Source organism: Trachemys scripta, chromosome 25 (genome assembly GCF_013100865.1).
Source record: "Trachemys scripta elegans isolate TJP31775 chromosome 25, CAS_Tse_1.0, whole genome shotgun sequence".
Taxonomy (NCBI): Eukaryota; Metazoa; Chordata; order Testudines; family Emydidae; genus Trachemys; species Trachemys scripta.
The window spans coordinates 1,270,912-1,287,876 of NC_048322.1; the positions used below are offsets into that span (position 1 = coordinate 1,270,912).

The following is a 16,965-nucleotide window of genomic DNA, read 5'->3' on the forward strand; positions in this document are numbered from 1 at the left end:
GGGGGGGGGGGGGGGGGGGGGGGGGGGGGGGGGGGGGGGGGGGGGGGGGGTTGTAATAGGAGCCTACATAAGAAAAAGTCCCCAAAATCAGGACTGTCCCTATAAAATCAGGACATCTGGTCACCCTACCTGGGACCCGCACTCCCCAGCAGGAGTGAAAGGAGAAACCCCCAGCTCTGCACTTAGCTCCAGGCTGATTTATCGGGGAACGGGGGAGAAATTATTCTTTGCTGCTGAGCAGGGAGCCAGGGCCGTTCTCTGGGAATCAAGGTGCCCAGCCTGACCCAGCTGCTTCATTGCCCCCTATGGCCCTGCATGCTCAGACCGTCCCTGAGGCCAGGCAGCTGCTCGAGGAGCTCTCCTGGTGTCGCTGGCCGTGCCTGGATATCCCACTCTCAGGGCCTGAATTCAGCCATCAGCAAAGGCAGCAGCTTTACTCTCCACTTCAGACTTGTCAAGGCAGAGCTCTGGGGGTGGGGGGGGAATAAAGACTCAATCGATTTGCCAGCGCTCATGATTTTGCCATGAGTCTCATGAGAATGATTGTTTTCCGTCAAGCCCCAGCTCCTGGAGTCCAGTGAGCATGTGATGATTTCAGCCTTGGCTTTTAAAGAAACAGTACGTGGCTGTGGAGAAAGCTTCAAAATGTCATCCCAGTGAACCCTAAAGGCATATCAAGCAGAAGACAAATAAATACAGTAGATTCCTCAAATCTATTATTTGTATAGAATCTCCTGATTTCAAAGTCAATCTGGTGATTTTTGGTGAGCCTGATTCAGGGTTTTTGAACGTTCGGGGTCGGCCGTTCTGCAGACTGAGAGTTGGGCACCCTCCTCCACACCTAGCGCACCCAGACTGGTCTAAAGCTTTAACTCTCTTCTCCTTCCTGCCGCTGTAACGCAGCTGGGAGTCCCCAGTCCTAGACGTGCTTTTCCACAGACAGTGAATTCCCCACAGGGCTGTTCCAGGGGCTCCAGGCCCCCACCCCAGGACAGATGGGGCAGTTATCTCACATCACCCCTTTGTGACTCCCAGGGACTCTGCAGGGACAGCAGCTCCATGCTGGGCCCTAGGGCCCCCCAAAGCACCTGCGGGGAGGAGGTAGTAAACCCCCATGTCAGGGGGCTCCTGCTGCCTGGAGGTGACCATATCCTCACAGCCCCTCCCCTCACAGAGACACTCCATAGCCCTCCCCCTCACAGCCCCTCCCCTCACACCGACACCCCATGGACCCTCCCTCTCACACTGACACCCCCATGGACCCTCCCCCTTACAGCCCCTCCCCTTCCCACTGACATCCCTGTGGACCCTCCCCTCATACTTACACCCCATATCCCTCCCCCTCACAGTCCCTCCCCTCATCCTGACACTTCATAACCCTCCCCCTCACAGCCCCTCCCCTCACAGAGACACCCCATAACCCTTCCCCCTCACCCTGACAGCCCCATGGACCCTCCCCTCACCCTGACACCCCTCCCCCTCACAGCCCCTCCCTTCACAGAGACACCCCATAACCCTCCCCCCTCACAGTCCCTCCCCCTCACATTGACAGCCCCATGGACCCACCCCCTCACAGAGACACTCCATAGCCCTCCCCTGACAGCCCCATGGACCCTCCCCTCACCCTGACACTCCATAACCCTCCCCCTCACAGCCCCTCCCCTCACAGAGACACCCCATAACCCTCCCCCCTCACAGTCCCTCCCCCTCACACCAACACCCCATGGACCCTCTCCCTCACAGCCCCTCCCTTCACATTGAGACCCACATGGACCATCCCCCTCACACACAGAGGGACTTGTTTGCTGGGGCCTGATATTACAAACCCAGGGGTGAGATTTCTGAGGAATTTACTCACTGAGCCCCTCCACCCCCCGACCCCATTTGGCGTCTTACCCTATGGCCCCACACAGGCTCAACCCCAAGGCTCTGACCCTGCTCAGCCTCTTCTCCCTAGGCCCACACAGGCTTCACCCCGAGGCCCTGTCCCCACTTGGCCTCTTACCCCATGGCACTGCCCACGCTGCTCCTCTTCCCACACTTGCTACAAGATCCTTGATTTGGGACATTAATTCTCTCGTTCCATTGATAAATGGGTAGAACGTGACTGAAATTAAACGAATTCCTGGCCAAGAAAAGGGCACATCACTGCATTAGCCGGGAATCGAACCCGGGTCAACTGCTTGGAAGGCAGCTATGCTCACCACTATACCACCAATGCCTCTGACAGGAGTGTTTCTCCCAGGTGCCACTTATGCCAAATGACTCACCCCCACAGTGCTCTCAGGAGCTGGCCAGACAGGCTGGAGGCAGCCCATGAGTAGAGACAGATTTCCAGAGTGACGGACAGATGGGGACATGGGCTTGACATCCCAGCCTGAGGTAGCTCCAACCCCATCTCTGCCTTCAGAGAAAGGAAATGAAAATCAATGACCATAAGGGCAAATTTTACCCCAGAAGGAAGGAGACAGCTCCTTTCAAAGCACATTTTGTGTTGGTTCCCGCTACGTACAGGTGGTTTTGTTGTTGCTGCTGATTCCATTTCTTGAGCTCTGCCCAGATAAGGAATGATTCAGGCTGTCACTCAAGTGAAGATGGGAGATAATTTTTTTGACAGGGACGGCTGCCTCATCTTAAGGGTGTTTGTCTGTCACCTTCTAATCTAGTGGGTACTTGGTACATGCAGGCAGCCTCCGCTCCTGGAAATAAAGTTTCTACACAAAATCCCAAAGCTTTTAACTGAAAGGAGGGAAAGGAAATGGCCAGTAGGACATAAGGAATGTAAGCCTACACAATTCTTAGGGGTAAGCCATTCTTTTTTGTCAAGGTCCAAATTTCTTGGTCACAATCTACTCAACGTCCAGCCTCCAGAGAAAATAATAATAAAAAATAACAATAATGGTAATGTTGCGGAGTCCCCGGGTGATGCTCTGGAACTGCTCCGTACAAAGCCAGACAGGACTCTGGGGAACCTCCTCTCAGCAGACTGTCTTCAGGGCAAGAAGCTTCCACAGCTTCCACCTTCCTGGGTCTGACCTCGGAGCATTCAGCTGCCCCTGCACCACCAAGCGCTTCCCACAGCGAGTCGCCCGGGCGGGGTCCTGGGGAAGCCAGAGGGCCCTGCCCCGCAACTCCGCAGTCAGACGTGACTCTCAGCCAGCCGGGAAAACAGAAGGTTTATTAGATGACAGGAACATGGTCTAAAACAGAGCTTGTAGGTACAGAACCAGGACCCCTTAGTCAGATCCATCTTGGGGCCAGGGAGGCCAGAGCCCCATCTGGACCTCCCTCCATTTCCCCAGCCAGCTCCAAACTGAAACTCTCCAGCACCTCCTCTGCCTTTGTCTCTGTCCTGGGCCAGGAGGCCACCTGATCTCTTTGTTCTCCTTCCGTTGGCACCTTGCAGAAGTGGAGGGGCCCAGGCCATCAGTTGCCAGGAGATGGGATGTCGGCCATTCTCTGTGCAGACACCATCACACTGGCCCTCTAGAGCTCTGCAACAATCACACCCCCTGATTCCCACCACCTAGAGACTTAAGAACTGCATACGGGAAACTGAGGCACCCACACAGTATTCAGAGAAAACATTAAGAACATTCCCACTTCTTCTCAATTGGTGCACCAGCACCAGGCCCATGGGCAGCAGGGAGCCCTCGGGGAAGCTGCTTTAAAAAGGCAGAAGAGGGGGTGTGGATCTAGAAGGCTCCCTGGCAGCGGGGTGGGGATGGGCAGGGGACTGGTGGCTGTGGGGTACTTCCATTGGGAGCTGGGACTGGTTACTGGGTGACACTTGCTTCTCCCTTCCCCTCCTGTGCCCCTTCCAGGCCTATTTGCTTGCAGAGAATGGCCACCCCATTCCACCCCAGAGCCAGCCGTATTTCAGGGTTCTGCTGCGCCCTTCCCCATTTAGGGGATGACTCACAATTTCCCCCCCAAACAAGGACAAATTGCTGCAGATAACACGGGTGGGAAAATATCCCAAATTGGAGGAGATTTTAAACTGACCTTTGAGAATTAGAGAGAAAAAATGGAGCAACATCTCAGGAGGAGACCAGAGTGTCAAGTATCAGGGGAGAGCCTCGGGGCTGGTGCGCGCAGAGCCCGGGGGCTGGTCCCAGCTGGAGAAAGCCCCCCCCGGCCAGACAGGAAGGGGTTAATGATGGGCTCCCCCCCAGCACAGATCCCAGAGAGCAGCAGCATCTGGTCTGGGCCAGGAGCTGCCCCGGGTCCAGGCTGTGGGCTTTGTTCTCCCGGCTCCTTCCTGTAGCCCCTTCCTGTGTCTGCAAACACCAACCTGGGCTGCAGTGCTGGCTGGGATGGGGGCTGAACCCAGAGATTTCCAGCCCCCCCCCCCCATGTCTGCCAGTCCCAGAGCTGCAGGATGTGAGCCCCCCGGGTCCCGTGGGAACAGGAAAGAGACGCATTCTCTCAGCCAGAGGAGGAGAGGAGATGGGGAAGGGGCTAGCAAGGAGAAGAGGAGAGAGAAATTGAAAGTGGGGAGAAGGAGAAAGAAGTGGGCTGGGGGGTGGGGTGGGGGAGTTTTTCCAGCTCTTTTTGCTGCCTGGCCCTAGCTGGTTCCTCCTGAGCGCTGGGGAAATCCCCCCAAACTCAATGTCTAGTGAGTCCCTGGCTCCCAAGTGAACTCACCCCGGTGTCTCCTTCAGGCCGGTGACCCGCCGGGCTGAGAATGGCAGAAACTCAATGCTGCTGCTGCCCCTTTGTTACCCCAGGGGGCAGGAACTGTGCCGGGGGATGCCAGGAAAAGCCCCCATTATTATGTTACCCTGCTGATACCAGCATGGTCCCGCTGCTGAGCGAGAGGTGGCCTGGGCCCTGCAGGTCTGCTTCCCAGGGGAGGAGAAATCAGCGCACAGAGTCTAGGGTCACCAGCTGTCCCGATTTTATAGGGAGAGTCCTGATTTTTGGGTCTTTTTCTTAAATAGGCTCCTATTCCCCATCCCCCACCCCCTGTCCCGGTTTTTCACACTTGCTGTCTGGTCACCCTCACAGAGTCTGTGTGGATTCTAAGTGTGATTTGCTTTTCTTTACACAAATACTCCTGCAATAGAGATCAGCCGCACACGGACAGCCCGTCTACCAGAAATCTCAGCCCACCGCAGGGCCGGGGTCCCAGGAAGCTACTCCGGGGCCAGGAATCACCTCCGAATCCAGAGAATGAAGCCGAGTGAACTCCACTGTCTGCCGCGGCTTCTCTCCCAGGACAGCTGCATCACTGGTCTCACCGCACCCAGCCTGTCTGCCAGCGTGACTGACCACTTCCTCACGTGCTGAGAAAGAGAACCTGTCAGCCAAGCCGGGCTCCCAGGTGCCCCCCTCGCCCTACCCCACCCCAACCAACCCCACTGATTCCTGGAGGAAAGAAGCCAGGAGCTCTTGGCTAAAAGGGGAGGTCAGTCTCCAGACCAGGGGTGGGCAAACTTTTTGGCCTGAGGGCCACATCAGGGTGTGAAACTGTATGGAGGGACGGGTAGGGAAAGGTGTGTCCCCATACAGCCTGGCCCCGCCTGCCCCCTATCCGCCCCTTCCCACTTCCTGCCCCCTGACTGCCACCTTCAGAACCCCCAACCTATTCAACCCCCCCTGCTCCTTGTCCCCTGACTGCCCCCTCCCGGGACCCCCGCCCCTAACCGTCCCCCTGGGATCCCACCCCTTATTCAACCACCCCTGCTCCCTGTCCCCTGACTGCTCTGACCCCTATCCACACCCCTGCCCTCTGACCGGCACCCCCGGGGACTCCCAATCCCCTATCCAATCCCCCCGTTCCCATCCCCTGACCGCTCCCCCGCCCCAGAATCTGTGCCCCATCCAACCGCCCCCTGCTCCCTGTCCCCTGACTGCCCCCCCTCCAGCCCCTTATCCAACCCCCCCGTTCCTGCTCCCTTTATCATGCCGCTCAGAGCACCAGGACTTGTAGCCGTGCCGCCCGGCCGGAGCCAGCCAGGGCACCGCACAGTGTAGAGCACCGGGGCAGGCCGGCGGTTCTCGCAGCCGCGCTGCCCAGCAGGAGCTCGCAGCCCCACTGCTCAGAGCACTGGCAGCACGGCAAGCTGAGGCTGCAGGGGAGGGGGGACAGCAGGGGAGGGGACGGGGGCTAGCCTTCCTGGCCGGGAGCTCAAGGGCCAGGCAGGACGGTCCTGTGGGCCGGATGTGGCCGCGGGCCGTAGTTTGCCCACCTCTGCTCCAGACCCCGTTCAGCTTTGGCCTGACCTGCCCCACTATGGAGCATATTGCCGGGGAGTGAGGAATTCAATCAACCAGGTCTTTGTCCCTTGATGCTACATGATGCCCCGTTCGCCTTCAATGGGATGAGCGCTTTACCTGAATTCATGCTGCTTTTCCTATTTGGGGAGGAACAGAATGACAGAGGTTTACAATCTGTCTTCATACCATGGGCTACCAGTATTATAAATAGGATTAACGCATCCTGCATCCTAAAGTGGAGATGCCTGACACGTTCTTACAACCCTTCTTACGACGGGTAGCCATGTTAGTCTGCATCCACAAAAACAACGAGGAGTCCGGTGGCACTTTAAAGACTAACAGATTTATTTGGGCATAAGCTTTCGTGGGTAAAAAAAACCCCACTTCTTCAGAGTGTGATTTGCTTTCTTTACACAAACACGCCAGCCCTGGAACAGAGGCAAACAGATGCATCTGAAGAAGTGAGGTTTTTTTACCCACGAAAGCTTATGCCCAAAGAAATCTGTTAGTCTTTAAATTGCCTCCACCGGATTCCTGGTTGTTTTTGAGGAATATTAGCTCCCAAAGCTCATTCGTTCCTCAGTGACCCTTACAGAGAGCCCAGCTAGTCCTGTTCATTCCCTGGCTGACCCTGAGCCCCTGTCACCAGCTCTGATCTCTCAGCATCGGAGGGGTGCAGGGTAGGGAGATGATCCTGAACAGACACGCGGACGCTGAGCCCTGCAGGGTTCAACCTCCAGCTCTGGATTCTCCTGACACTCAGCATCGAACGCGAGCGCTGGTCCCCACGTGTCACAAACACCCTGTGAGGGGCCCGCCCGGGGCAGGGCCAGGCCCGGGTAGGATCCACCCCTTCCTGTCCCCCTCCCCAGCCCGGGAGCCCTTTGTGTTGGCAGCGGAGCCGAAGACAGTGGGGCAGTGCGGAGTGAGCGGGTCCTGATGGGGCGGAGGAGGGCGTGGGCCGGAGACACGCATGGGGCGGACACGATCCTGCCAGGAGAGGCCAGGCCTGGCTCAGCTGTAAAGCTTGGAGCGAGGGGATGGTGTGTGTGGAGGTGTATCTGGGGGTCAGAGTCGGGGCTGTGGGATGGGAGGAATGGCTGGAGCTGGGGATTGAGCAGCTGCTTGGAGCTGGGACTTTGGGGTGTGTTTGTGGGTGGGTCATAGAATCGTAGGACTGGAAGGGACCTCGGGAGGTCGTCTAGTCCAGTCCCCTGCACTCAAGGCAGGGCTAAGTATTATCTAGACCATCCCTGAGAGGTGTTTGTCCAACCTGCTCTTAAAAATCCCCAGTGATGGAGATTCCACAACCTCCCTAGGCAATTTATGTCATCCATTCCCAGCTTCTGGCAGTCACAGGCTAGGGACACCCAGCGCATGGGGTGGCATCCCTGACCATCTAGGCGAATAGCCGTTGAGGGACCTATTCTCCAGGATCTCACCTAATTCTTTTTTGAACCCAGTTATAATTTTGGCCTTCACAACATCCCCTGGCAACAAGTTTCTAATAACTTTCTTTTTTAGGTATCACCTTATCTGGAGGAGGTATAACACTAGCCTACCAGAAGGCGGATGCAATTCTCAAATTGCCCACATCCACTGACTTAACTTCTTTATGATATTTTCTAGGACACCACTGACACTTCATTCCTCACTTGGTTTCCATTGCAGGTCCACTGTATAAACTGCTGAAAAAAGGGGTTGCTTGGGCCTGGTCAGACTGGCATGGGAAGAAGTGGGCTGTAGTCCACGAAAGCTTATGCTCTAATAAATTTGTTAGTCTCTAAGGTGCCACAAGTACTCCTGTTCTTTTTATTATTAATGTTATTATGAGAGTACTGGAGGATTGGAGCCTAATGGATGATTTGAGCCTGTGTGGCACATTGTATATTGTTGCTGACATCGATAGTGCAGCAGTTTAAAAATTAACACGTTTGCTTTGCAATGTAGGGCTAGTGCTGATAAAAAAAATTTTGAGGGAGGGATAGCTCAGTGGTTTGCGCATTGGCCTGCCAAATCCAGGATTGTGAGTTCAATCCTTGAGGGGACCAATTAGGGATCTAGGGCAAAATCAGTACTTGGTCTTGCTAGTAGAGGCAGGGGGCTGGACTTGATGACCTTTCAAAGTCCCTTCCAGCTCTATGAGATAGGTATATCTCCATATATTATATTTATCTGTTCTACCATGCCAATCAATTAAAGTTGTACCAGAAAAGAAAGATTTCAGAGACTTTGTTCACAAAAGAGGAAGTGAAGAACCAGATACAGACAGGGCAGTAGTGGCGGGATGGGGCTGCATGTCTTAACAACATTGATTCTGTATTATCACCTTAATACTGCATCTGTTCATACGGAACAACAACAGACTGTTCTAGTGGAACAGAAAACAAGGATAATCAAGGCTGATCAGGATGTTCTGTTGGGAGTAGACTCAGACTTGCCGGCTGAAGCTCATAATCAATAACAACTGTGATTTGAGTGCGAGAATGGATGAAACAAGACCAAGGACTCAAGTTGATTGCACCACATCAATCAACTGAGATCCATTAGAAGAAAATCTATCAACCCATCTAGAGGCAACTTATGACCAAAACATGGGCCAATACACTGTTTACAGCATGGGCTAATAGTACAACTTGGAAAATCCATAAAGTACAAAGTCATCTGTCAAGTCTGGATAGTCTAACATTAGATGGTAGACGAAAATGTATATTATGGAGGGACTTCCAATTGAAAGTCAAAAACCTGGAGTAAATACTTAAAAAATAACAATAATAATAATGCAAGTTGCAGTTTTTGAAGATGAGACTGTTATCCTTAGTAACCCAGATAATCAAGATTTAATTAAGAAACGCACTCCAATATTTCATGCATATATACCGCCATTAAATTTGCAGCTAAAGCAGCTGTTGAAAAGGAAAGATTTACATTCATCTGAGATTAGTAACAATAGGAATAAGGCAGAAGAAGCCCTGTCTGAGGTTTTGGACAGTAGCACTCCAAGTGAAGTATTCACCTCTCCTCAAGTGGTGTTCTAAACACGTTTTGATCTAGCGATAATTCACAAGAGCTTCCTTCTCTGGGGTGAAAAACAGCAACTGGGGGTCTGCTATTTCTACCTGAGTTCTTGCCAAATCCTGGGCCTGAGTAAATGTGCTCATCTCTGGGGCAAATCTCAGCCGCATTCATGCAGAATGGGGACCCCAAACAAGCCCTGTGTCTTTCTTTAATCTGGTGAGACAAACCTAATTTAGGGTCCGGATAACAGCCTGGATCAGAATCTCTGTCAGTTACCCGAGGTGGAGTTTCATGTTCAAAAATTGTTATTTTTCTACAGCCATCTCACATTCAACACTAAATGAATTTAATATGCATGAGCAGCATCGACAAAATATGAGCTCAGCAGGAACCCCACTTCCATTTCCTCCACAGCTGCATAGTTAGGGGCCCCATTTCCCAGATCATAGGACTAGGCAGAAGACATCTTCAGCAGTAACCTCCTGTAGGACCTGGGTCACAACGGCTTTGGGACCTAAATACATGTGGATTTTACCTAGTTGCAAGTCAGTTCCTGTGGAATTCTCTTTATGGATCATCTGAGTCATAACTGATCTAAAACAACTGTGATCGTATCCAGTTAATTGCACAATTTGGGATATGCTGTTTTTCGCCATTTCAGGCTGGAGATTTAAAAACACAACTGTTTCCTAGGTAGCAGGTTAAATAGTTTGGAGCATTCGCTGCTGTTGACTGAACTGAACTTAAACCTCTTCCCTGTGATCACGGAGGGTTGGTGGGAAAGCAAAAATATAGTCAGAAATGATTATTTTAGCAAATAGCCATCTATCTCAAAGCTCCCCCCCCACCAAAAAATCTGAGCTATATTCGGTCAAACAAAACTAATATCCAGTTGTGTGACCAAAAAGCCTTCAGAAAAGAGAGAAAAAGCCATGTCTTGGATCAGTGTAAGACCCTTTCAGTTTCATAGAGGGTGACATTTCATATCAGGTTACATCTGACGACTCAGAATCAGGACAAAAGATTCTCCCATTGAGTTCTTCTCTCATCCGTTCAAAGCCGCTTCACTCAGCGTTGTCTCGGAAATATGGAGGTGTGTTATTTATTAAAGTTTTAGCATCGTCATAATAGGAGAAAAAAATCAGCCAAACTTTCCATCTTCAAGCCATCCCAACTCGGCAGGAAAAAGCCAAGCAGTGGCTTTGGAAACTGGGATATAAATGCTGCATGATCACACTGTTTGGGCTCCATGCATATTCCCCTTCCACTTCTGTGACACTTTCCTTTCCAGCTCTGACGAGTCTGTTCTAGGATCACAGAAATCAAAGTGTGAAGGGGTAGACTGTGAAGGAGATAAACGCTATCTGGCTCCGACCATAAGTGACACTGCTGGGGATGATGGGGAAGAAGGAAATTCCTCCAATTCACCCCATCTCCCTCGGGTGTCACAGAGGTTGAGACGACACTTCCCCTCCCACCTGCCCCTGCTCTTCTTATATTTAAATATCTTTTAAATGAGCAACATGGTACAAAAATAACTGAGGAAATGTGTATTGATATCAGAATCGCTAACTCGAGATGGCTAACTCCCTGGGCAATCTAGAAGAGATGAGGTCCAGGTAGATTTTCCCTTGATGTAGTTAGTTGAGGTCACCCCGGTGACATTGTTCGCCAAAGCAAAACCCTAGTACCCCATATTCACCATGGTGATATAATTATGATATATATATATATATTATATTTTTTACAAAGTATGCCTTATAACAGGGGTGGGCAAACTTTTTGGGCCAGGGCCACATTGGGGTTGCAAAACTGTACGAAGGGCCGGGTAGGGAAGGCTGTGCCTCCCCAAACAGCCTGGCCGCCGCCCCCTATCCGCTCCCTCCCACTTCCTGTCCCCTGACTGCCCCCCTCAGAACCCCCAACCTATCCAACCCCCCTGCTCCTTGTCCCCTGACTGCCCCCTCCCGGGACTCCCCACTCCTAACCGCCCCTGGGACCCCACCTCCTATCCAACCCCCCTGCTCTCAGTCCCCTGACTCCTCTGACCCCTATCCACACCCCTGCCCCCTGACAGGCCCCCCTGGAACTCCCACACTTATCCAACCCCCCCCTCCCCCAGAGCAGCATGTCTGGCAGCCACGCTGCCCGGCTGGAGCCAGACACGTTGCTGAGCTACTCTGCAGGAGCATGCAACCCTGCCACCCAGAGCACTGGCGGCACGATGAGCTGAGGCTGCGGGGGAGGGGGGACAGCAGGGGAGGGGGCAGGGGCTAGCCTCCCTGGCCAGGAGCTCAAGGGCCAGGCAGGACAGTCCTGCGGGCCAGATGTGGCCCGTGGGCCGTAGTTTGCCCACCTCTGCCTTATAAGGATATAATTCTAAAAGTCTTGATCTGTTGACCATTAATATCCTGTTGGATTGTACGTGCTGTCATTGTATGTGGAGTTATGAAGTTTGGCTACGTGTATGTGACTGAAATAGGTTGTGAAGTGGGGAACACCCACAACCAGCCTTTCAGGTACAACAATGGGGCAGGCAGACACTGATTGGGGTATACACACCCGCACAAGGACGACCCCAGGAACTGCATACAATGGAGACCTCTCAGAGAGAGCATGGAGACAATGGAGGCCGCTTGACTCACCTCATAGCAAAGGGTCTTTCCAGCAAGCTGGAGGAACCTATCAAAGAGGGGAACTGGCCTCACTTTCCCCCCACAACTCAACACCTGGAAACACATCTGGAGGACAAAGACTGACCTGGGGAGGTGGTCCCGGGCTGGAAAGAGGAATCCCTGCCTGTGTATGAAGGAACTACATCATCAGGGTGAGATACGGCTTGATTCAAATCCTCTCTAGTTTATAGAACCCAGATTGTGATTTTATTTTTTATTTCATAGGTAACCAACTGGGATCAGTTCGCTTATTACTTATAATCACTTAAAATCTACCTTTCTGTCTTCAATAAATCTGTTTTATATTTAATCTAAAACAGAGTGTTTTGCTTGAAGTGCTTGAGAAATCTGCTCAGGGACAAGGGCTGGTGCATGTTCAATATCTTCAATGACTTAGATATTGGCATAGAAAGTACGCTTATTAAGTTTGCAGATGATACCAAACTGGGAGGGATTGCAACTGCTTTGGAGGACAGGGTCATCATTCAAAATGATCTGGACAAATTGGAGAAATGGGCTGAGGTAAACAGGATGAAGTTTAATAAAGACAAATGCAAAGTGCTCCACTTAGGAAGGAACAATCAGTTTCACTCATACAGAATGGGAAGAGACTGTCTAGGAAGGAGTACGGCAGAAAGGGGTCTAGGGGTTATAGTGGACCACAAGCTAAATATGAGTCAACAGTATGATGCTGTTGCAAAAAAAGCAAACATGATTCTGGGATGCATTAACAGGTGTGTTGTGAACAAGACACGAGAAGTCATTCTTCCGCTCTACTCTGCACTGGTTAGGCCTCAGCTGAAGTACTGTGTCCAGTTCTGGGCACCGCATTTCAAGAAAGTTGTGGAGAAATTGGAGAACGTCCAGAGAAGAGCAACAAGAATGATTAAAGGTCTTGAGAACATGACCTATGAAGGAAGGCTGAAAGAATTGGGTTTGTTTAGTTTGGAAAAGAGAAAACTGAGAGGGGACATGATAGCAGTTTTCAGGTATCTAAAAGGGTGTCATAAGGAGGAGGGAGAAAACTTGTTCATCTTAGCCTCTAAGGATAGAACAAGAAGCAATGGGCTTAAACTGCAGCAAGGGAGGTTTAGGTTGGACATTAGGAAAAAGTTCCTAACCGTCAGGGTGGTTAAACACTGGAATAAATTGCCTAGGGAGGTTGTGGAATCTCCATCTCTGGAGATATTTAAGAGCAGGTTAGATAAATGTCTATCAGGGATGGTCTAGACAGTATTTGGTCCTGCCATGAGGGGAGGGGACTGGACTTAATGATCTCTTGAGGTCCCTTCCAGTCCTAGAGCCTATGAATCTATGTCCTCTCCACATTGAGGGAGGACCAGACTGGGTTATAAACTCACACTGGCCAGCCTTCTGACCAGGGCAAGACGGTACAGACCTGGGGTCCTAGTCTGGGGAGCTAGAGAAATTGGCTGAAGCTTCTCTATTGTTGGTTCATGAGTGGCTAGAAGTGCATTCATGTAATTCCATTGGGTGTGTCCCGGCCTGTGGATGGCTGTGTAAGTGCAGGACCTGGAGAGGTTTGCAGCTTGTCACAGCATCATAGTGTGAGAGGGAGCCCAGGTTGGTAAGACAGAGGGCTCACCGGTACCCCAGTTCCCTAGGTTGCACCCAGGGGAACCTGTCATAACCGCTATCTCCCCAACATGGGGTGGATGGAAATATCTGGTAGGAAGGACATATACTCACAAGACTCATAGGACAAAGGAGTTGATAATAAGGACCATGGGAGAGACTCCAAAGAAGGGTGAATTGCAAAGGCAAAAGCTGGCAATTCACGTGAGTAACCTGTGGGAACACAGCAAAGAAAATGGTGCAAATACCCTTACAGGTCACTATGTAGCAAAAGACCTACAGGAAAAAAAATCCTTTTTCATGCCTAGACAAGATCTGTATGTTGTTGATCTCCTTTGCAGATTCTCTGATGATAAATGAGGTGTGACCTCTGATGGAAGCTTTTCCCACACTCGGAGCATCTATAGGGTCTTTCTCCTGTGTGGATCCTCTGATGTCTAACCAGGGCTGAGCTCACATTGAAGCTTTTCCCACACTCACAGCACTCATAGGGTCTCTCTTTTTTGTGGATCCTCTGATGTTTACTAAAGGCTGAGCTGTCAATGAAGGTTTTCCCGCACTCACTGCATTCATAGGGTCTCTCTCCCGTGTGGATTCTCTGATGATTAATAAGGGCTGAGCTGTCAGCAAAGCTTTTCCCGCACTCACAGCATTCATAGGGTTTCTCCCCTGTGTGGCTTCTCTGATGCCTAACAAGGTGTGAACACCGAGTGAAGGTTTTCCCGCACTCACAGCACTCATAGGGTCTCTCTCCTGTGTGGATTCTCTGGTGCGTAAGAAGGTCTGAGCGGTCACTGAAGTTTTTCCCACACTCACCACATTCGTAGGGTCTCAGTCCAGTGTGGATTCTCTGGTGTCTAATAAGGTCTGAGCGGTAAATAAAGTTTTTCCCGCAGTCACAGCATTCGTACGGTCTCTCTCCCACATGACTTCGCTGGTGTCTGATAAGGTCTGAACTCTGACTGAAGCTTTTCCCACACTCACAGCACTCATAGGGCTTCTCTCCCGTATGGTTTCTCTGATGTCTAATAAGGTGTGAGCTCCGAGTGAAGGTTTTCCTGCACTCACTGCATTCATAGAGTCTCTCTTTCGCGAGGATTCTCTCATGGGTAATAAGGACAGAGCGGTTACTGAAGTTTTCCCCACGCTCAGTAAATGTGTTGTTTCTATCTCCCATGAGGGTTCTCTGCTGGGCTGTGGATTTCTTGAGGTCCTTGTGCATTCCCTCACAATTAATAGATTCACCAGCTTTCTCCCCTGACTGGTTGCCCTGTTGCATCCCTGGCCTGCGCTGACTCTCACAGGCTTTTCCCTGCTCACGACACATGGACGCATTCCTTTTAGATCTTTGCGATAATCCCCTATGTGCTTCCACTCCCTCAGCCTCTTCCTGCTGAGACATCGGCTCCGTGTTCTCACTCACCATCCCGTCACCTGATGGGATAGAGAGAGAAACCTCAGAAACAGGAATGGAAATGCGGAAAGCAAACCAAAAGTGTTGGAGAGATGGGGGGGAAATGATCAGGAACCGAATTCCCCAAAACTCTTCCCTATGTGGGGAGAGAGGAGGGAATTGAGTCTGCCTCTACGTTGCATGAAAACACTCAGAGGGAAGGGAAGGAGCTCCGGCCAGGGGTCGAGATGGGTAGGAAGCCCTGAGCGATATCTGACCTGACACCTGCTGGGGACAATACTGAACGTGCAGAGCTCACAAGGTCTTGGTAGGCAAAGCCACTTGTTTCCTTCAGGCACTGCCAGTCTTTGAGTTGGTTTAATGAGTCCTTACTTCTCAGGATCTCTCTTTCCTGGAGATGCAGGACCCACGGCTCCTCCCCTCGCTCCAGCTCGGAAACCGCGTCAGAATCAGAGGCTGGAAACCCTGCTCATGAGACGGGAGATCAGGAGAATTCATGGGACATTTGTCCCAAAAAAATCTTCCATTATTTTAACCCCAGCTCATTTTAAAGCAATAAAGTCCCAGGGCCAGCTCCCCGTATGCTCAAAGGTGCAGGTCCCTCTGCTTATGAGTGAATTTCCCAACACACACAGACAGACACTCCTCATCAAAGGGGCTCCTAAAACATAGGGTAGGTAACTCCATGGCCCAGAAAGTGAAGACTCCGGCCAGAGGGGAAGTCCCCCTGAAACTGCTTCTTACTGACAGAATGAGACCCAATGATAGCACTGGTCTACACTTTTTGAGAAGTCGTCTGCTTCAGAGATAAAATGTGCTATTTATTATGTATTTTGATGTGCTGAATTCAAATATGACAATTAAAACAACTGATTGGCTACTGTTTCTAAGATATTTATGTTTTTACATTTTATGTCTATGTATATTGTGTAGATAGTAGAGTTTTAATCATAAACTGTAAACCTAGGTCTTTTCATGTGTTTATGGTTGCTTTACATGATGATATTTCACCTGTCCTGTTTATGTAACACTTTAAAAATCAGCAAAAGGGTTATATAAATAAAATTTATTATGAAACAAAAGGCAAAAAACTATTATGTACATAGGTTAGTCCTATTCAGTGTCTACTCGGCGCTTCTTGGCTTGTCTCTTGTATTCATTAAATGGAGCATCTCTTGTCACTGTCCAGCAATAGTCTGCAAGCATTGATGGGCTCCATTTGCCCTGATAGCGTTTCTCCATTGTTGCAATGTCCTGGTGAAATCGCTCGCCGTGCTCGTCACTCACTGCTCCGCAGTTCGGTGGAAAAAAATCTAGATGAGAGTGCAAAAAATGTATCTTTAGTGACATGTTGCAACCAAGGCTTTTGTATGCCTTGAGGAGGTTTTCCACCAACAACCTGTAGTTGTCTGCCTTGTTGTTTCTGAGAAAATTTATTGCCACTAACTGGAAGGCTTTCCATGCCGTCTTTTCCTTGCCACGCAGTGCATGGTCAAATGCATCATCTCGAAGAAGTTCACGAATCTGAGGACCAACAAAGACACCTTCCTTTATCTTAGCTTCACTTAACCTTGGAAATTTTCCACGGAGGTACTTGAAAGCTGCTTGTGTTTTGTCAATGGCCTTGACAAAGTTCTTCATCAGACCCAGCTTGATGTGTAAGGGTGGTAACAAAATCTTCCTTGATTCATCAAGTGGTGGATGCTGAACACTTTTCCTCCCAGGCTCCAATGACTGTCGGAGTGGCCAATCTTTCTTGATGTAGTGGGAATCTCTTGCACGACTATCCCATTCGCAGAGAAAACAGCAGTACTTTGTGTATCCAGTCTGCAGACCAAGCAAGAGAGCAACAACCTTCAAATCGCCACAAAGCTGCCACTGATGTTGGTCATAGTTTATGCACCTCAAAGGTTGTTTCATGTTGTCATAGGTTTCCTTCATATGGACTGCATGACCAACTGGAATTGATGGCAAAACATTGCCATTATGCAGTAAAACAGCTTTAAGACTTGTCTTCAATGAATCAATGAACAGTCTCCA

The 16,965-nt window shown here is 50.6% G+C and overlaps 2 protein-coding genes and 1 non-coding gene across 4 annotated transcripts in view; all 3 read right to left on the minus strand.

Moving 5' to 3' along the window:
• Positions 1 to 16,965, minus strand: part of LOC117869996 (zinc finger protein 239-like) — a 1,162,621-nt gene that overhangs the window by 588,122 nt on the left and 557,534 nt on the right. The gene's annotated exons all lie outside the window — the stretch shown is intronic.
• LOC117869921 (zinc finger protein 420-like) overlaps positions 1 to 16,965 on the minus strand; it is a 67,550-nt gene that overhangs the window by 45,380 nt on the left and 5,205 nt on the right. The window contains exon 2 of the mRNA XM_034757020.1: positions 13,822 to 14,945. Coding sequence (XP_034612911.1) covers positions 13,822 to 14,945 — 1,124 coding nt within the window. The remainder of the gene's footprint in view (positions 1 to 13,821; positions 14,946 to 16,965) is intronic.
• Positions 2,150 to 2,221, minus strand: TRNAG-UCC. The gene has a single exon. It is a non-coding gene; the product is annotated as a tRNA-Gly (tRNA).